Below are 22,615 nucleotides of genomic sequence, written 5' to 3' on the forward strand. Positions count from 1 at the left end.
ATTGATGTAGTATAACCTGTCTGCCATTTTTATTTGTTTTCTTGTTTTTTTTTAGTTTTTCCTTTACTGTGTTCTTTTGCATCAAGTGTCGTCCCCCCCCCCCCCCCGTCATCATAACCTTTTAATTCTTTTAATGGTATTTTCACTATGTTCTTTTGTATTTTTTTAGTTGTTGCATGAGAGCTTATCATATGCATCTTACTGTGTCAGAGTCTGTTTCAGACTTAACACTAATGGCAGTGAAATGTAGAAATTTTGTTTCTGTGTAGCTTTATTTTCTTTTTTTTTGAGCTGCTGTTATACATATTACAGGCATTATTTTATAAACCCAACAGTATATTGTTATTATTCCTTCATATGATTTAGTGTTATTTAAAGAAACTGAGAGAAGAAAGGAGACCAAATGTATTCCCAGAGTAAGCTTTATTTGTACATTGTTTATTAGTGTTTAGGTATTTTGTTGAATTTAATTTGCTAATGTTTTATTGGGAATTTTTGCACCTATGTTCAGGAGGAATATTGGTTTTTAAGGTTTTTCTTTTCCTGAATTGTCTTTGGTTTTGGTATCATTATAATGTTAGTCTCATAAAAATGTCTTTGGAAGTAATCCATCATGTTCTCTTTTTTGGAAAATGTCTTGAATTGTTATTCTTTAAATGTTGTTAGAAGTCACTGGTGAAACTATTTGGGCCTGGAGGATTTTAATTGTGAATTCACTTTTTTTTTCCAGTAGGCATAATTCATATTGTGTGTTGATTTTGGAGGTTAAAAGTTTGAAATGGAGGCATGAGCAGGGTCATGTTCCTTTTGAAGGCTTTAGAGAAGAATCCTTTGTTGTAAAATTTACGTTTTACTACTTGAATTAAAATGTGGAAATCTTGTCACCGTGTAGTTTCCTTTCTTCACCCTCCTCTGTGTTGTAGTTGTTGCATTTCATCCACATGGTTTGAATATCTCTTTAGACAGTGATGTAAATTTTGCTTTCAATTATTTTGCATACTTTAAAGAATTGAAGAAGAAAAGCATAGTCTGTCACAGGGATTGGCAGACTGTTACTGTAGGCCAAATCCAGCTTGCCACCTGCTTCTGTAAATTTTATTGGAATACAGCCAGACCTGTTAGTTTATGTATTGTCTATGGTTTTTATTGCTCTGCAATTTGGAATTGATTAGTTACAACAGAGACCATTTGGCCTGCAAAGCCTTAAATATGTACTCTCTGGCTGGCCCTTTACAGGAAAACTTTGCCAACTTCGTCTATTATACATATCCACATATTTGCTATTTTTTTTGTTCATGAAATTCTGGCGTTGTTTCTCTTTGTCCAAATAAAATTCCTTTCTTCAGGCAGGTCTGCTTATGATTAATTATCTTCGTTTTCTTTCATCTGAAAATGTATTTATTTCCTTTTCATTTTTGAAGGCTACTTTTATTCCATCTAGAATTCTGGGTTGACATTTCTTGTGGCATTTAACTAGAGATGAGCAGTAGCAACTACCTTCTTTAGGTGGTCCAGAGTTCAGACTCACTTGCCACAGTTGCTGCTTGCTTTTCTCTGACTGATTCCAACTGTTATTTGATATTTACTGTTGTGCTTATGCTGTTCTAATTCTTATAGGTCAGGAAGGAAGTAAAATTTTCATTCTATTCATTTTTTTCTATAAAGTGGGAAAACAGACTGAGAAGTTCCTGTTTCAGGAAAGTGGGGGAGACAGTGTATTATAGACAATTTAGAATATTCAGGTTTTCAGAACATTTCTTTGCATTCAGTATGCAAAAAGTATCTCACCTATTTGTTTTCTGACTGTTTTTTCCAGCATTTGTGTTGGCATGTGATGTGGAATTTGTTTTTATTTTTATTTAAGACCTTATTTTTACATAATCTCTACACTTAACACAGGGCTCCAACTTACAACCCCGAGATCAAGAGTCACATGCTTTTCTGACTGAGCTGGCCAGAAGCCCCTATAATATATTTTAAAACACTTTAACACCTCAACCAACCATTTTCTTTTTCAAACTAGCTCTTCTTCCTTTATAATTCATTTCTTTCCTGATAACTTTTTGGCATGTATTTGCAGAGTTATCTTTGCCCTGTCTTGCTTTCTTATATGCCAGTCACATCAAAGTTCGTTTAGTTTGTGAGTCAGAAAACCTAGATTCTGTTTTCTCTGGCCCTGTCACTAAATAGCTGGGTATGTGACCTTGAAGAAGGCACTTAAGTTCTATCAGGCCACAATTTATCTTTGAATTTCAATTAAATATGCTCCTGAGGCTTTTTTCAGTCCTTAAGTTCTTTGGCGTTACCTCTGCAAACAATCTAATCCATGTTCTGATACTCTAATCTAGGTGTTCTTATTCCTTTTTGGGCCTTGAACCTGTTTGGTCTGTGGTGATGCATGTGGATCCCTGTCTGAAGTAATATCTTAATCATGCAAAATTAAATGTATATGCATATGAGGCATCTAATTATGTATTAGAATGTTTTTTTAAATATTTTATTTATTTCACAGAGAGAGATCACAAGTAGGCAGAGAGGTAGGCAGAGAGAGAGGAAGGGAAGCAGGCTCCCTGCTGAGCAGAGAGCCCCATGATGCTGGGCTCTGTCCCAGGACCCTGGGATCATGACCTGAGCCGAAGGCCGAGGCTTTAACCACTGAGCCACCCAGGAGCCCCTAGAATGTATTTAGTAATGCACACCTCAAAGTCTAGTAGTGTACAGTTCTTAATCTAGTAATGCATAAATGGAAATTTGAGATTTGAAGCAACTAAAGTGATAGGAAGATATCTGTGGTTTCTAATGGTATAACTAATACTGCTATAGGTTGTTGCTTACATTTATAATTAAGGAAATACTAAATTCCAATCAGAGGTTCATAAAATAAAGATGTTATTTCTTACTCAAGTTCATGTACCTTCTGTATTTCATCAACAGACCGAGAATTTGTAGAACCCAGGCTAAGAACTTCGGCACCAAGACATTTAAGCTATTGTTAATTATGTTAGGTAAACATCAAATTATGTTTAATACATATTAATTACATTTCTTAGTGAAGGAATGTTATCATTAAGATGTGAATATTACTGCCATTTGTAACTTTGTGTTACTCACTGCATTATAACTCCATGGAGAATAATTTGAAAACATGGTTTCTGACCCCAGGATATTTACAAGTGGAGTTCTTATTACAGAAATAAATTCTCTAGTTTTGTGTTTCTTACTTCTGTTTCTCATTGAGTTCTCTTTTTTACTATTACTATTTGTTTATTACCTACCATATGGTACAGCTTAGTAATTATTTTTGGAAGGAAGTTAGAAGAGCATGATTATTAATTAGTATCAAGGATCTTTAACTGTTTTATTTATTTATTTTTTTTTAAAGATTTTATTTATTTATTTGTCATAGAGAGAGAAGCGAGAGTGAGCACAGGCAGACAGAGTGGCAGGCAGAGGCAGAGGGAGAAGCAGGCTCCCTGCCAAGCAAGGAGCCCGATGTGGGACTCGATCCCAGGACACTGGGATCATGACCTGAGCCGAAGGCAGCTGCTTAACCAACTGAGCCACCCAGGCGTCCCTCTTTAACTGTTTTAATAGTGAATAATTGTTTCAAGTGATAAATTTCTATTTCTTAAGTGGGGATACAAATATTCCTTATAAATGACAACTGCTATAGTTATCCTTAATATGACACATGATAAAATGAACTTGGCTCTTAAGCAAACAAAGCTTAAGTCTTTATTGCCTGAAAGTTTTGAATTGCAATTTTTGTCCGTATTCTTAATTCATTAGCAGTAAAACAATACATATTGGGGTAAAGATTCTTTATAGATTCTGTGTTCTTTTACTTCTGTGCTGCTTGGCTAGAGTTAAGACTAAATAGGCTCATATTCTTCTTTGACTCTAGGTTTTCTCTACTTTTAATTTCTCTCCTGGAAACATATGTCCTAAGTTTTTATAGGTTTTTTTTTAGCTATTGTCCCCTCAGAGACCATATTTATTTGTTATATATCGAATCTGTTATATACAGAAATGTGTTTGTGACTGATGTCCTTAACAAACTTCTACTTAACTGGCATGCTCTTTTCAACCATTGTTTCGAATTCCTTTGGTCCATGGTATTCTGAGCACTCAACAGCTTGTGAACTACTCTAGCTTACTCTTGTATCTGTCTCTTGCCATCTTAGTTGTATGTATTCGAATTAGTTTTTATGGCCATGTTAATGTAGTTTTTACTCCAAATACGACCTAAGCTACTGAAATAGAAGTGTAGAAAGAATTGTTTTAATAAAAAACAAGGTGGATGCTTTGGGAAGACTTTGAAAAAAGCGCTTTGAAAATTATTAATGTGTTATAGGTGTAGATAAGCCTAAAGGTTTAGGAAGCTTTTGGTTCAACTAAACAGTAAAGGAAATTAATTTTTTCACATATTTGGAGGAATGTTAGTTTTTGTATTGGTGAATGCAGCAGCTGTGTGATCAACACCAGGGCCAGTCTTCTTTCCATCTTTCTGTTTCCAGTTGTTAGAATGTCTTATTCCCCTGGAGCTAGCTCTCATTATGGTTATAAGATGGCTTCAGTAAGTAGTCTGATATGACAACATCCAGGGGAAAAGAAAGACTTTTTTCTCCCCCTTTCTTAGTATTCTACCATTAGATTTCCCTGCATGTTGCAGTGGCCAGAATTGGCTCAAATACCCTTCCATAAATCATTTATTGAGAAATGGGTAGCATTGTCCTATTGACTTAGACTAATTAGTATATTCCCCTAACACACATGGAAATGGTTGAATACGTGAACAGCCGTAGCATTCACAAGGGAGAAGGACCATTAATGAGGTCAACCGGTAGTGCTGTATCAGAGACAAATACTAAAAACACTAGAAAATATTTGTAAAAATTCAGAAAGATTCTGTTACTTAAGTATTTCTAAGATCTTGTTCAACTTTGAACTAGATTAAAACTGGAAATATTAAGACATGCATTATAGATGTGGTTTATACAGAAAGATCATGTGATAACTTACTTAATAATCTTAAACTTAAAGCAAAGGCCTACTCCTGCCTGAAAATATCAAGGGGAATAAATGTGCATTATATTTGCAATGTATTTAATTTTTTTGGATGATATTTGTGGCAGCCAACTTTAAAACTAACCTGTGATTACTGATCTTGTTCTTATCAGACAAGATGCTTTTATCGCAGTCCTTTTAAGGAAAATGGTGTTTTCATATTAAACTTGGTAAGGGATTTAGCATATTTTTATGGCTCATTTATTCAATGAATTAGTTGAAAAGCTTCTATTTTGTAACTATTTTAGGTATTTTAAATGGTAAGCAAAATAAGATTTCTCTGTTTAAGGAGCTTGCGTTCTAAGGGGGTGAACTGTAGTAAACACATGAGAACAAAATTCAGATAGTGAATGTTCAGGGAAGGCCTCTCTGAAGAAAAATATAGTTAAGTAGAGATGTGAGTGTCAAGAAACTGGCATGTGAAAATTTGCAGGAAGATCACTGAAAAGGAGCAACTGAAGTAAAGGTCCTAAGATGAGAACTGACTTGGTGTGTTTGAGAGTCACAAAGAAAGCCAATATGGCTGTAATTTAAGCAAATGGTAAGATATACCCTCACTTCTTTTCTTACCTATCATTGTGATTACCATTTTGCCTATACCCTTCGTCTCCTTTCCTTTCTCATGCTTCACTGTACTCACTAGCTTTGGTTAATCAAACCACTGCAGCTGCATGTGGCTGGAGAAAAGTAGAACGATGAATACCAACTTAGAGTTGGCAGTTCTGCATGGCAGAGGCATTTCCTCTGATCTCTTGTCTCCTACTTTCTTAGAACACTGTTTCACACCTTTTTCTCCCTCTTCAAATTTCTAATACTTCTTTTTATATCTTCACTCTGAGTTGATGACCTAATTTCTTATTTTATTAAGAAAATGGAAAACAGAAGCAGATTTTCCTTCAGACATTTCCCATTTCCTCCTCACATTTATGGCAAAACTCCTTGAAAAGGATGTCTATAGTTTGTTTCCAGTTTTTTCCTTCTATTCTTTTATGAATCTGATCGAGTCAGTGTTGTTATTTCCCATTCCACAAAAATTATTTATTTCAGGATTACGCATTGACTTTCATGCTGTTAAATCCAAAGATTAATTTCCATCTTAATGTATTTTTTTTACTCAACGGTGTTTGAAACAATTCATTATGCTCTTCCTTGAACCACTTTTCCAGGTAAACTTTGAACATACTTACATACCCTCCTTGGTTTTCATCTCCATCACTGATGCTCCTTCATTTCCTTTGCTTGTTTCATCTCATCTGACTCCTAGATATCAAAATGCACTGATACCTAGACCAGATTGGTTGGTAGATGGTTCTTAGAGGAAACAATAGAGGGAGACCAATTAGATAAGAAATAATTGTGGCTTGAACTGTGCTGGTGGTGATAGAGATGTAGAAAGTGGATTTGTAAAGGAATTTATGAATTCTTTATGAAGAATTGTGTAAAGATAACATACATTGAATTTATTCATTTCTGTGGCTGGAACAGATAGCAAGACCTCGGTTGACCAGAATAATCTGCCAGCTTTAAACTTAAATAAAACAGTTTAGCTGTTAGTGTCTATTTTTTCTCTGCTTAGCTTCTGATGTTTTGTCTGAAACAGTATTGTGGGTACTTCCTGATCACCTTCTTTCTGAACTTTGAATCTCCAGCTGAGTGAGTAATGTCCGTCACTTTGCTCCCCATTGCTAATTTCTTCATTGTAGCAGAAGAATGAGACTTTCGAGGAGAAGTATTATTTGATAGCTAGAAATTCTTGAAATGGTTTCATAACAAAAAATAACTTTTTCATGAAAAATGTGTGGGAAGTAGTAAAGCTAGTGGTTAAGACTTGGATTCAAGTCAAGTAGGTATGAACTCAAATTCTGGTTTTGTTACTTCTAATTAACTCACTACTAGTTCTTGATCTTATTCTTAGTTTGTTTTCTCATCTGTACAAAAGGGATGGTAATGTTTACTGAATTATTCTGAGGATTGAAGGAAATTACACAGATAAGGTATTTAGTGCACAGTGCCTAATACTTGGCAAATAATAGGTAATATTACGTTTCTAGGAAGGAATGTTAAGATGTGGACATATTTTTAAAACCTAAGTACAGGGGCAACTGGGTGTCTTAGTCGTTAAGCATCTGCCTTCGGCTCAAGTCATCATCCCAGAGCCCTGGCATTGAGCCCCATATCAGGCTCCCTTCCTTCCCTCTCCCGCTCCCCCTGCTTGTGTTCCTGCTCTCGCTGTCTCTCTCTCTGTCAAATAAATAAATAAAATATTTAAAACAAACAAACAAGAACCAAAAAACCACCTTAAGAACAGAGGTCCCTGGGTGGCTCAGTTGGTTAAGTGTCTGACTTCAGCTCAGGTCATGATCTCAAGGTCTTGGGATGGAGCCCCGAGTCCAGCTCCCTGCTCAGCAATGGAGGGGTGCGGGTGGAGAGTTGCTTGTTCCTCTGCCCCTCCCCCCTGCTTGTGTGCTTTCTCTCAAATAAATAAAATGATAAAAAAAAAATTAAAACCTCAGTAGAGGTTTCCCTGCTATCTGAAAGTAGAGCATTCCTGTGAAACCTTAACCTAAGTGAAACACCGTAAAGCAAAGAAACAATTACCTTTTCCTAGAAATGAAAATCCTCTTTGGATTTCTTTCAGTTAGCAAAAGCAGATACTAATATAGGTTTTTTATAAAAGTAAAGTAGCGTAGTGCAAACTTCCAGATAGTGAGGGAAACCCATACTATGTTAGAAATTTCTTCTAACAAAGAAGTTTTTTGTAATGTTTGCATCTACTTTCTTGTATTAGCCACTTCTGAACTTAATTATGAGTGTATTTCAACTGAAGAAATCTTTTTAAAACATTTTAAAAATTAATGTTTAAGGCTTAGCATTATTTCTTGGAGGTAGGAATAAGAGGCAGGGCAAGGGCCCATTGGCATGCAAAGGAAATGAATAATGCTCTTAAACTACCTTTAATTTATAGTGTTTATTTTTGGTAAATACTTAATGCTGAGATGAAAACTTTCCTGTTCAGTCTTAGCCCTGATAGCCTTAACCTTGGCTGTACATTAGAATCATCTGGAGTTCTTTAAAAAGCACCTTAATGGGGGCGCCCAGGTGGCTCAGTGGATTAAGCCTCTGCCTTCAGCCCACGTCATGATCTCAGGGTCCTGAGATCGAGCCCCACATCGGGCTCTCTGCTTGGCAGGGAGCCTGCTTCCCTCTCTCTCTCTCTCTGCCTGCCTCTCTGCCTACTTGTGATCTCTGTCTGTCAAATAAATAAGTAAAAAAAAAAAAAAAAAAAACACCTTAATGACCAGGTTCCATCCTTGTCCCAAGTAATGAAAGTAGGGGCAAGGGAGGAGACATCAGTACTTTTTTTTCCAATTCCCTAGGTGATTTTATTTGCATCTGGTGATGAAGAAACAGTATAAATCCTTTAGCCTGTTTCTGTCTTCTATAAATATACCATCATTTCTCTTACTTTGTTAGTGCCCTAGACAGTCGTGTACCAGGCCTCTGCAGAGTGCCTTTGGCCATTCCCTTGCCCATCACATAAAAAACTGTGTACAGTTTGCCTCTTCTGTATAAAGACTAAACTTTGAGGTGTTTAAGAAGTGTTCATATAGTTAGTGTTCACCAGTTATTAGGTTATCTTCTTTAATGGGCAGTTGTAATTATTTTCTGCTCTTTTACTTAAGCTTTATTTAATACTCTGTTATGAAAACTGGAAAAATAATTAGTTTTGAGAGTTAAAAATATATAATTAATTTGTTAGATTTATTTCAAGAACAACTTTTTAAAAAAACACTTGAGAGAGAGACTGCACATGTTCATGCTCAGGGGCGGAGGGGCAGAGGGAGAGAGACTCTCAAGCAGACTCGTGCTGAAGCCCAACGTGGAGCTGTATCCCAGGACCTTGATTGAGATCATAACCTGAGCTGAAATCAAGAGCCGGCTGCTCCCCCAACTGTGCCACCCAAGTGCTCCTTGGTGGAGAGCAACTTTTTTTTTTTTTTTTTTTAAGATTTTATTTATTTATTTGACAGAGAGAGATCACAAGTAGACGGAGAGGCAGGCAGAGAGAGAGAGAGAGGGAAGCAGGCTTCCCGCTGAGCAGAGAGCCCGACGTGGGACTCGATCCCAGGACCCTGAGATCACGACCCGAGCCGAAGGCAGCGGCCTAACCCACTGAGCCACCCAGGCGCCCGGAGAGCAACTTTTTAATTACTTTTTATAAGAAGCCATTTAATTTCCCTTTGTCACTTACCATTTTTTTCAGAGATAATTTGGTAAGCCTAAGCGGTGGATATGAACTAGGCAGTTCTGATAATCACATTATCACTAGTATCAACAGCTTGTAAATTATGAGAAAAATATATATTACCTATAAAAATTTTTAGTACAGTAGAATTGCAGTTTTCAGATTTCTCCTTCACATGCAGTATTTTTAATTGCTGATATGAAATAACTATACTTAATGACTTTACAGCCATTCTGCAAGGCAGAGTAACAGGGGAGTTGTTATATATTTTAAGGAGTTGTAATTATAGAATTATAACTTCAGCAGGTTCCCCTGTTGAATTAATAGAATTAGTCTGTCCATTCCACAGTAGACTGTGAAGCTAATATGACTTGGTCTTATTTTAGAGGGACTGCTTTGGCAATAGCTACTTCAATCCTTGGAAATCTTTGTGGATTTTTAGCCAATTGTAATGAAAGGCTCGAAAACATTCATTAATTTTAATACTTTCTTTAGCTCTAAACTGGCAGGAAATTATCTAAGTACTAATAATTTACACCATTTACACATTCAATTAGTCAATTAATTCAAACAACAGTTACTTAAGTGAAGTTTTATGTATCATATATCTGGTTTACAAATTTATTTGGTCATAGTCATGAGCTAGATTTCGTAGATCTTATCTTCCTGTGAAGAAATTGAATCACTCAGGTTAAACAACTTGTGTAAACATATGTAAGTTTTCAGGTAGCAGGAAGATTAGAAGGCTCTTGGTTGTCTTAAGTTTGGACTTTAATTTCATTTAAGCCTAAAATAAGGAGCTTTTGATTCCCAAGCTTGTGGTTCAAAAAATAGTTGAACTTTTGTCATTTAAGTTCAGGGCCTGTCTTAATTGTCTTTCATTTTATTTGGGACTTTTAAGACTTGGTAGTAGAAAATTTCTGTCTTGAGATGCTGGGTGTTTTAGATGATTTACTGATTTTTCTACTCATACTAAATTCTGTGTATCTGGTGGCTAGAATCCTCCTTGGCATATATGTGAGAGACCTACACAGAAATTTAGAAGTAGTGCATCAGGGAGGCTACCACTACAGAAAATAGAAGACACACCAAATTGAGTTACAAAATATGAAATTATGACAACCAGAGAGTAAATTGATTTCAAGAGAATACTGTCAATTTACTTTTATTTTTCTTTGTAAATATAGGCAACTTTTCATTTTACATGATAATTACAGACCCATGAAACCTGTATTATTAAAACATTCAGATAAACTATTTTTAGTTAATGCGGCAGTTTTCCCAGACTCAGTTTGGTATGAAACTGATATTCTTGAGTTTTACTTATTTCTGTTTCATCCTCCCACGTTTCTTGTATGTACCACAAGTCATCAACTCAGAATATTAAAAGCATTTATCCATGTGATTGAACAAAAAATTAGTTCAGAAAATAAGTTCATAACATTTTATAACTACAGTCTTCCCTATATACAAGAAGTCTCTGGACATAGTTCTGGAATTGAGAAACCCTAATATTTTCAAGATAATGGCTGAGTGTGCTTCAGCTTTTATTGAACTCCAGTGAAATTGATCCCATCTGGTAGTCTATTTTAATTAATAGCCAACTTGGACTATAATGTCCCCCTAAAAAAAAAAATAAAGCCTGTCCAACTGGTTTAACCATCTTAACCTGACCATATTCACACTGTAGTTTAAAAGTTGAGTTGGTAAAGACTGCCACATTACAGATGTTGTAGAAACAATTCGTGAATTCCTTAGGAAACTGCGGTCAGAGAGGAGAAATTGATTAAGCTAATCCTAGAATTCAGATTTTCTGGTTCTTGTGCCATTCAAGGTATACATTTTTATATGATGATGTCACATCTAAATTTTAATTTAACACAGGGAATAAAACTAATAACTATTTTCAGTCTCCAAGTATATTCTAGGGATTTTACTCATCACTAATTTCTTATTCTGAGAAATTTTTTTCTGAAAGTAAAATTGAGGTTCAGTTATCATTTATACTAGATAATACGTGCTTTTTTTTTTTTAATTAAGCTCTGATTTAGGAAAACACCTAGAATGAATAGCCTACTTGTTGTTTTTCTCATTTTAAGATATGGTTTATATTTTCCCCCTTAGTGGCTTCTTGTCAGATTTTAAGCTGATAACATGACTAAATCTATTTTAAGGCTTTTCAGCACAGAAAAGGGAGGTGTAAAATGTTCAACCTTTGCCATTTATACTGGTATATTCAATAATTTATTCTAAAAGTATCCTGAGTTTGAGAGAAATTTTTGCACATGAGTAGACATTAGTGATAACATGGTTAAACAGAGTACTGTGCATTCCTGACATTTAATTCTGTGACCATTTTCTTAAAAAGATTAGAGATAAACTTACTTAACTTGGTTGCAAATATTCAATAAAATTTGGAGCCTTTTAAAAATGGGTTTGTTTACATTGTTAAAAAATCTTTTAAATACCCTTTTATCATGCTTATCTTTTAAAATATAGTTTTGACATACCTGTTAATCACCTAGCATTTTATCAACTTTTAATCTACTTTTAAGTGACATATACTAGTGAAATGATCTATTCTGTAATGATCTGAACAGTTACTTTATTTGAAGTGTTTTATAATTGAGAACAGACTGATACCAATAGAGATGTTTCTGACTCTAATGCACTGCTAATAATTCTGATAGCGAGAAACCTGGTTCCCACCAACCACTGTCTATTTTACTTCATATTTATCTCCAATAGACATGCATAGCAGTTTCAGAATTATTAACCCATAGCTCTGTGATGGATCACTTTACCAACTAAAATACACTATTTATGTAGAGTTTTCTTTTTCCCTCTTAACAGCGAGCAGTCAAAACATCATTCTCTAAAGTTACTTAGGTCAGTGCATTTTGCATACTCATACATTTATGATGCTGTTAGTCTTTTTTGAGGTCTACATTTCTAACTCCTGGTTGACTTTTAAAATTTGCACACATTCAAGTTCATTCTTTATGTTGTGAAGTTCTGTGGATTTTAACACACGCATAGCATTATCTATCTACCGTATCAGTGCTGTATGGAATAGTTCCATTTCTTTAAAAGTTTCCCTGTGTGTCTGTCTTTGCAGTTAGTCACTTCTCGCACCCCTTTCCAGTCTGCTGCCAGCCGCTGATTTATTTTCTGTCCCTGTAGTTTTGCCTTTCCAAAATGTCATATGAATGGAAACAAGTAATACACAGCCTTTTTGGTTAGCAAAATACATTGAAAATTTGTGTTGCATGAATTAATAGCTAATTTTTTTTATTGTTGAGTGGAATTTCATTGTATAGATATACCATTTTGTTCATTCAGCTGTTGAAAGGACATCTTCATTGTTACAGACATTTGTGAACAGGTTTTCAAATGAACAAAAGTTTTTAGTTCACTCTGGTTAAATACCCAAGGGCACAGTTGCTGGGTTGTGTGTGTGTGCTAAGTCTGTTTAACTTTATAAGAAATTGCCAAGCTCTTCCAAAGTCGCTGTATTTGCCTTCATTTTTCGAAAGGTATTTTAGCTGGATTTAGAATTTTATTTTTTTTAAGATTTTATTTATTTATTTGATGAGCACAAGCCAGGGGAAGAGGCAGAGGGAGGGCTGTGCACAGAGCTGTGCACAGAGCCCAGTGTGATCCCAGGACTCTGGGATCATGACCTGAGCCTAAGGCAGACGTTTAACTGACTGAGCCACCCAGGCACCCCTGAATTTAGATATCTTAGTTGATATTTTTCTTTCTGTAGTTTAAAATGTTGATCCACTCTCCCCCTTTGCATTGTTTTTAATGAGAAGTCTGCTGTCATTCCTGAGTTATTTTTCTCTGTGTATATAGTTTGTCTCTTAATGTCTGCTTTTTAAGATTTCTCCTTCACTGTTTTTCACCAACTTGACTTTAAAATTATGAGGGTGGTGTTGTTGCTCTCATTCTCTTTGAAGGTTGTTGAAGTTCTTTAATCTATGAATATAGTTTTCATCAGATTTAGGGAAAATGCCATTGTTTTCTCTGCTTCCCACTCTTTTGCTCTGAGGCACTGGTTATGTTAATGTTAAGTTGCTTGATACTGCCCAGTAGTTCTCTGTCTCACTTGTTATTCTCTCACATTTCATTGTCCCACAGTTCCTTTTATTTTCACTGTGTTTAATTTTGGATTTTTAAAAAATTTTTTTGCTTTTTTAAAGATTTTATTTATTTATTTGACAGAGAGAGACAGCAAGAGAGGGAATACAAGCAGAGGGGTAGGAGAGGGAGAAGCAGGCTTCCCACTGAGCAGGGAGCCTGACGTGGGGCTTGACCCCAGAACCCTGGGATCACGACGCAAGACAAAAAGGCAGATGCTTATAAGGACTGAGCCACCCAGGTACCCCATGTGTGTGTGTGTGTGTGTGTGTGTGTGTATCTTTTTTATTGCTAGTTGTGTCTTCAGTTCATTAAACATTTCTTTAAAGTTTAGAAAAGACTGCTAATCTTACCCAATGCATGTTTAATTATAGATACTGAATTTTTATTTCTAGAAGATCAGTTTGAGCCTTTTAAAAATCTTTTTAACTTTCAAATAATTATAAACTCATAAGAAGATGCAAAAATAGCACAGAGAAGCCCCATATGCCCATCACCCATCTTCCTCCAGTGATGTCTTCTATAACTGTAGTGCATTATTAAAACCAGAAATTGACACAGTATAGTTTTCACCAGATCTCTCTTTTTTTGTATGTCTTTATCATTCTGGTGGTATTTTATCAAACATGTAGAATCCTATTACAACCACCACCACAAGCATGATATAGAACTTTTCTGTCACCATAAATTCCTGTGTTGCTAACTTAGGTCTTTTCCATGACCTTGCATTTCTCTTACCATATTCATAGTTTCTTTATCTTCTTGAATGTATGGGATATATTTATAGTATCTGTTTTAATCTCCTTGTCTACTAAGTCTATCACCTGTATCATTGCTGGTCTTTCTCCTTATTATAATTCACCTTGTTTGGGGTGTATTTCCTGTTTCTATACATGACTGGTAATTACTTATTGGATGCCAGACATTTAATTTAATTTTATTTATATTATTTAATTGTGGGAGTGTGTTGTATTGTTTTTAATATTGTTGGGTTTTGTTTTGGGTTACAGTTATGGCACTTAGAAGTAGCTTCATCTGGGGCACCTGGGTGGCTCAGTCAGTTAAGCATCTGCCTTCAGCTCAGGTCATGATCCCAGGGTGGTAGGATCGAGCTCCACATCAGGATCCTTGCTCAGCAGGAGTCTGCTTCTCCCTCTACCCCTCCCCTCCAACCCCCACAATGTGTGCTCATTCACTGTTGCTTGCTCTCTGGCATGTGCACTCTCACTCTATCTCTAATAAATAAATAAATAAACTCTTAAAAAAAAAAAGTGAAGTAGCTTTATCCTTTTGAGGCTTGTTTTATCTTTGTTACTGCTGCTCCAGAGCATCCTTATTCTAAAGCTTACTCAGTTTCATTGTTCATGCATTTATTAGCTTCTGAACTCTAGTCAGTATTTCATGTGTTAAAACTGCCCTACTCCAGATGATGGAAACCTGAGTTCTGAGGATTGGTCTGACTACTTTTCAGAGGCTTTTTCTCCAGATTCAATAGTTTTTTCACATGTGTACACAGATAAGTACTCAGCTAAAACCTTGAGGGCAATCTGGTTGTCTTCAGATCTTTGAAACTCTTTCTCTGCAGCTTCCTTCTCTTCATTTGCACTGCAAATTCTAGCTGTCTTGGTGTCTCCCCTAGGTCTGGGTTCTTTTCCTTTAACTCACTGAAACCATTAGGCTTTGATTGGGTTCTGCCTTCCCCCTCCCTGTTTTAGCTGCATACTTCCACAACCAGTAGAGCTTCATTAGTTCGGTTGTTCTTTTTTCTTTTCTGTCTCAGGACACATCCTGAGATGATGTCTGTTGTCTGAAAATCATTATTTTAAATATTTTATTTAATCTTCTAGTTATTTAAGGCAGGAGGATAAATATAGTCTGTTTTTCCATCTTGGAAGGCCTCCTGCCTTATAGGATATTTCACTGTAGTTTTATAAATACTTGTCTTTTCTTACTTTTGAGTATTCAGGACTTAGGAAAACCAGTTTATAAACTTCAGTGAATGTAGGCAGTTAGAGGGCATGTTTTCTCATACTTGCTCCTTTTCACATACTCTTAACATGTATAGTTACCTTCTCTTTAATATTATGCATTCTTTCATTCCCAGTATCAACGCAATCTATTACTGAAGATTTTTATTTAATACAAGATAACGTGACAAATGTTAGCTCTTTATGGTTACCTAAAAGAAAATAGAGTGCCTCCATTCCTTTTTCCCTTTATCAAAAGGAGATAATGAGTCTTAGTTATTGATCAGTATAGAATATTGATTCATATAGTCCTTAGAGCATTTAGTGGCTGTTGACTGAAACCCAAAGCCATGAAATACTTGAAGTTATCCCAAGAGGGAGAAACAAAAGAAGTGAACAAACACAAGTTTTTCCTTTGTACTAAAATTCATAGTGTTCCAAAATTAATACTTCTTTTAGCTGGTAAGTTTACAGATTAAATAATTTTTATATTTAGTTAAAGTCTTATTTAGCATATAAAGTCCTAGTTGTCTTTTTATAACCTATATAGTTAGGTTATGCTAAAATATATTAAGTTACATTCAGCGGCGCCTGGGTGGCTCAGTGGGTTAAGCCGCTGCCTTCGGCTCAGGTCATGATCTCAGGGTCCTGGGATCGAGTCGCACGTCGGGCTCTCTGCTCAGCGAGAAGCCTGCTTCCCTCTCTCTCTCTCTCTCTGCCTTCCTCTCCGTCTACTTGTGATCTCTCTCTGTCAAATAAATAAATAAAATCTTTAAAAAAAAAAATATATATATATATATATATTAAGTTACATTCAAATTGTCTTGCCTGATACTAGATTTCTAACATCTTTTGATGAAATGCATAATGTGAAGGTATGCATGTACTTTAATATAAACATAACTAATTTAACAAGGGAAGCATTTTTACCCTGTAAGAAAAAACTGAAGCTTTACATTATTATCCACTGAATTCAGAGTTGCCATGATTAGATTAATAGTTAAGGCAAGTAGTGCTTTAAATTACTACTTTTATAAAGCACTAACATTAAAATGGGGTTAATGTTTTTTCATGGGATGCATAATAAAATAGTTTTGCTCTCATTTGTAATAGTCATGAAAATTTAAGTTGGAGCTGAATGTGTGTCACTTAACTATTCTTGGACATCAATTCACTTGATAATTTTATTTTATGAATAACCTAATTCCTTGAGAGATGATAAGGTTTACATTTATGGCAATAAATATACTTATGGTTTAAAAAGTCTTTCTCTGTTATTTTTGAGGAGACATACTTAATATCAGTAGTACATATAAATTGGTAATGAACAATTAGCATTTTTGGCCTTGAGCCAGGCATATTAAAATATTTCAGCCAAACATACAATCTAAGATGGTTAAAATTAAATAAAAATATAGCACTCACTAACTTTGTGCTTGTGATCAGATATAAAACCAGAGATGGAATATCAGTTTTCAATATAGGCTTTCATTATGTGGACTCTTTTTAAAACTTAAATGTAATTATACTAATTTTCAGTGATTTATTTTCCTTGAAAACATTTTCTCTTATTAGATTACTTTTTAGAGGTAATCCGTGTGTGTGTGTGTGTGTGTGTTGGTTGGTTGGTTTTAATCCAGTTGATTCATACTTACTATGAATTTAAATTAGAGGTTTTTATTATCTTCTCCCAAAGTAAATTTCATATGATGTTAAATAATTGCTCTAAATTTGAATATAATTTCTAGTGGTTAGCAACTATTTATTATATTATTTTAATAGGTATACTTACTACTTCCCTAGGGTAAACATTTTACTAAAACTTAGAGGAGGTACATTGGTCTTGATAAGATATATTTACAAATTCTTTGTAGATACCACTTTTGAATTTTTGATCTTTTGTTTTAAATCTGTATTTTTGAACTAGCATCTCTAGGGACTATCACCTCTACTTCAGTGGTTTGTTTATTTATTTTGGTAACTGAGGTGTACAGTGCTTCATCATTTTGGAATTAGGTATCTGTCCAGGTTAAGAAATGAGCTCCATTATTTTTCTGCTTTAATGTGAAAAAATAAATTCTATTAGAGCATGTACATAATTGGTGGATTGAAGGATAAAGGCATCCAGAAAGTTGACATATGTTGCTCCTCTTCCTTGGAGTAAATTTTAATAGAAAATCGTATTTTTATAAAATATATTTATATATAACATAAAGTTATATTATAATCCAGTTTAATAGAAAATTGAATTAACTTCATATCTACTAATCATCCTGGGAATATATGATGTATTCTAGTGTTATGGCATAGGAATAAACCTCATAAACTGAAAGAATAACAGCTGTATTAAACAAGTACTTGGAGGACAATGATTTGAAATTACATGACTGAATCTGAATTAATTGGTTATTTCTGAGACTAAGAGGAGAATATTTAAAAGAAAAAAATATGTCAGCTGAGGGCTGAATTTTTTTGTCCACTTTTTTATGTGTCTTCCTTGTGTGTGAGGTCTGGTGGACAGTTTTAATGGGTGAGTAGAAGTGGGAGGGAAGAGTTCTTTATATTTAATAAATTCTCAAAGTATCTGCCCACTCTAGCCCTCCCTAGGTGGTTAAGAGGAAGATGAGTTGTATTAATTTTTAAAAAGTAGTTTTTGTTTTCTGTGTATCATATTGGATATTTTTGCTACTGTTCATATATTTACATGTTAGTAATTTTGACGGCTTTTGGATAATTCCACTCTAGAGGGAGAACTGGTGGGCGGTCCTTCCTGTGACACGACCCTTGAGTGACAGTTCTATTTGATTGCCTCCAGTACTGTGAGGAAAGGACACGACTCTATGGTGAGGACTGATGGACATACATTATCTGAGAAAAGAAACTACCAGGTAAGATCAGTTTTTTTTTTTCTTTTTTCTCTGTTGTTCATATAGCTGCATTGAACTGTTTAATGTATTATATTTAATTGACACCAGCAGATTAGATGCACTTCAGTTTGAAAAATTTGGTTTATAATTTAAAATACATGTGTTGGCTTTGACAGTTGAAATAGGTGGGGACATTTTTCAAAATAAATGATGCTATGATAAATGTATATTCTTTTAATATCAAAACATTTTTCTGGTGCTTCATGTATATGTCAAAACTTAGATTATCTGATACATAATTTATGACTCCATGGCTGGGTTTCGAGATGGTATTCTGTAAAATAAAGTACTGATTACTTTCATATGTATTATTCCTGGAAGACTAAACCTGAATTCTTAGGCTATATGCAGAGTAATAGAGCATCACAGAAATGTAGATAAAATTGGTTAGAGTATAAAAGAAATAGAAATGCAAATCCCGGGGTGCTCAGAGACCCAAATTCTATTGAATTTCTCATCAGCTTGCTATCCTTACAATGCTGGATTCTTGTTTTGTCATTTATTAAGTTGGTTAATAATATCCATTCCCTATGTAGCATTTAAGGATGCTGAAAGGATGGTTTAAATGTAGTACTCCTTTTTCTTTCTTAGATTTTAAAAGAAGGTGAAAGATAGTGGTATGAAGTAGTGATTTAAAAAACATTTTTTCAATTTTAATATTTTCAAAGAAAATCTCCTTTTTGAAATTTGATAATAACTTATTACCAAATTATGCAACAATTCACAATAGAGAACAGTTCACCACTCAAGTATGAATAAGCTTTAGGCTTTCTGCACTGATACAGACTCAAGTGTCCCTCAGACCCTTTAACCTACCAGTTTCATTCCCTCTAGACTATTGAAGGCAACTAGTGTGGTAACAGCTTTGATTCACTAACCATTTATCTGCTAATTATTTATTTAAGCCCAGTTAATCTTTTTTTTCCCTCAGATTGGAAAGGTAGATAGTGGAAAAAGTTGTGAATGGGTCTTCATGGAGTTAATAGCAAAGAGTCTTTGATTATAAGATTGAGCACTGTGCCTAATAACAATAGTGTCAAATTATCCTTCCTTTCACTTAACTTCTTGTCTGAAGTTTCTTGCCAGAATGTTACGATTTTAATAAGCCATAGCTGCGGCAATGCAGAATCAGTTCCTCCCTGTAACCTTTTCTACTCAGAGTTCTCGTAGACTTGACTAACAACGGCCTTTGCTAATTTTCATACTTGCTATAGCTCCTTCCTCACAACCACTTCCAACTACCTTGACTCATAAGGTTTTAATTGGTCGTACTACTTGGGCTGTTGCATCTTTTGATGGGTTTTGCTAAATTATTTTAAGAATATTGTGATTCTAGGCTATGTAGCTTTTTTCTGCTCATAATCAAGTTTGTAAAGTGTAAGTATAGAACTTTTTGTATGACTACACAGTGTTAATTTACTTCATAGAATCATTTTAATACAGAATTCCAAAATTTACATTTAAGAAAGGAATAAAATGAAATTATGTTTTATACATGAAGAGATTTCCTAATTCCTGCTCATTCTACTCTAAAAATAATCTGTTGTTCAAGTTACATTATTTATAACTAATCCAGGTTCCTTAACTTACCTGAAAAAATTCTTGGTTAGTGTTTTTCTGGCTGAAAATATTTTCCCCTTTTTTCTTTTATTGTTACTTAGTGACACTTAATGCCTGTTGAAATACCCTTGGAAACAATTATTTAAATTTCTCCTGTAAAATTATTTTATTTTTGAAGCATCTCCTGCAAAGTACATGTATAGAAATATAATTTCCCATCTGATCATGATGCATATATTAAGAGCATATGGGAAATTCAAAGGAATATTAAGGAAATCACTTGTATTTTTATAGGTAACACTGAAAGTTTGTATATGCTGAGATGGAAGGATTTGGATTTTTAAAAATTCCATTTTGAGGAATTCTGTTGTTTTTCATGGGTAAAGTAGGATTTCTTTGTACTGATGTTTGCACTCAATTTATCCTTGAGGGCTTCTGTTTTTGAAGGGTACTTGATGCCGTATAGTGATATTTAAGGAGCCTGATAATTATACGCTAATATTCCAGAGTTTAACAAGAAGAATAATATTTCTCTAATTCTCATTTCTTTATAGACCTGATTGAAGCCTTAGGAACTTAGTTTAAGAATATGCATTCCATCACGTTTGTGCTAAAACCTATGACTTTCACATGAGTGTTGGTTGAAGTATTGATTTTTATACTGGTAATTATTTTGTTGCGTTTCTTTCTGTAAATTTAGGCCCAATTAAGTTTTTGGAGTTTGTATAGAGTAGTTGACTTTTATTTGCTTAGACTGCTATATTAGGTCAGATGAGAATTTAATTATTTAAATGATTCATAGCTCATTCTTTTTTGGAAGGATTGTTAAGCTTTTTCCATTGAATGTTTTTTGCTAGTATTTTCTTATCTTCCTTTAATTTATACTAATTTACTTCAGCTATAAGTATGTACAAATCTAGCCATGTTAATTATGTTAATTACTAATCTAACTCAGTGGCTTTCCCCCTCTTATATAATAAAACCAAGCTCCTAAACATTATACAGTGTTTCCACTTTTTTTTTTTTTTAAAGATTTTATTTATTTGTCAGAGAGAGAGGAGAGCGAGCGAGCACAGGCAGACAGAATGGCAGGCAGAGGCAGAGGGAGAAGCAGGCTCCCCGCCAAGCAAGGAGCCCGATGTGGGACTCGATCCAGGACGCTGGGATCATGACCTGAGCCGAAGGCAGCTGCTTAACCAACTGAGCCACCCAGGCGTCCCGTGTTTCCACTTTTTGACCCCAACATGCTTTCACCATTCCAATCTCTCCTCTTACTCCTTACTATGAATTTTTTTCAATTAGGAATATAAAGCTGATTTTAATCTACCTCCCATACACTTTTACAGTTTAAACCTTTATTCGTTTTAGTTCTCTTCATGTAATGCTTCACCTTTGTTTACATGATTCAAGAATTAGGTTTAATACTTCCAGAAACCCTTTTTTGACGAGCTCAGTGCTCCTTTTCCTTGCTCTCTTATAGCCTTTGTAATACTTCTAGTTTGGTGCTGACCGTAATAGATTGTAGTTGTGTTTATTTGTCCTTGTCTTCCTGTAGACCTGTGCTGTCTAATACTATATGCACTAGCCATAGTGGATATTTAAATTTAAATTCATTTAAATTAAAATTTAAAAATTTAGTTTCTCAGTTGCATTAGCCACATTTCAGATGCTTAACAGCTGCCTGCTGATAATGGCTACCATGTCAGACAGTGCAGACGTAGAACTTTTCTGTCATTGCAGTGTTACTGTATGTTACAAGCTTCTTGAAAACTGGAGCCACTTTTTTTTTTTTTTTTAATTTTCATACTGCCTATTAATACCTGCCATGATTTTGGGTAAATAACAGGGGTTTAATGCACATTGGTTCAATAAAATTGAAACAAGGAAATAAGTGAAAGAAAGAAATTGTAGCATATGCTGGGTAACATATTACTAATATTTCCAAAATTTTTAGGTATTATTCCAAATGGAACTTTTTATAATATGAGGTCATTGATCATGTCATGTCATGATTACATGACATTGATCATGTCATTGATCATGTCAGTTCAGTGTTATCTGTGTGGATCTAATGCATCACAGTCGCTGATTTAACTTTGTGGAATATAACATGTCACATGACTGTGACAGTGATTGTATTGCCATTTCCTCCTCCCTACCCCTGCTGTTAAATACTTTATTTCTTTTTTATTAATTTTTTTAATCACAGAAGTTATAGAGGTGCATTGCAAAAGTTTTGAAGAATAATGGAAATAGAATGTGAAAGTTTACATTAACTCTTTAGTTTGTGTATCTTTTCAGATCTTTTCTAGTGACTGTATAGGGGCAAATGTAATTTGTTGTCTTTGTTTTTAACAAATAGACATTTTTCTGCAGCTTGCATGTTGTACTTAATGGGGAAGTTTCTATGTGCCATCCTTCTTCCCCTGCCTCCTTCCCAGAAGTAACCACTAGCTTGAATTTTGTGTTTCATTTTTATTTTTATAATTTTGTTATATGTGTGTGTTTCAGTATATACAGGTGCATCTTTTCTTTGTGTGTTGTGTGGTGATTTTGGGGAAAGTGGTACTATATATTTTGTTTTTTCATATAGGAAGAAAAATAATGAATTTCTAGCCCACCTGGACCGAATTCCCAGATATTGCCAAATAACTCAATACCTGACTATTCACCCAAGTATTTTTGCATAATATAAAGCATTTAAA

At 34.6% G+C, this 22,615-nt stretch overlaps 1 protein-coding gene across 1 annotated transcript in view; it reads left to right on the forward strand.

Annotated features, from left to right (window-relative positions):
• CNOT2 (CCR4-NOT transcription complex subunit 2) overlaps positions 1–22,615 on the forward strand; it is a 121,382-nt gene that overhangs the window by 30,565 nt on the left and 68,202 nt on the right. Inside the window, 1 exon segment of the mRNA XM_047743357.1 lies at positions 18,239–18,311. Within this exon segment, the coding sequence (XP_047599313.1) occupies positions 18,239–18,311 (73 nt within the window).

The sequence above is a fragment of the Lutra lutra genome, chromosome 8, assembly GCF_902655055.1.
Source record: "Lutra lutra chromosome 8, mLutLut1.2, whole genome shotgun sequence".
In the NCBI taxonomy this organism is placed as follows: domain Eukaryota; kingdom Metazoa; phylum Chordata; class Mammalia; order Carnivora; family Mustelidae; genus Lutra; species Lutra lutra.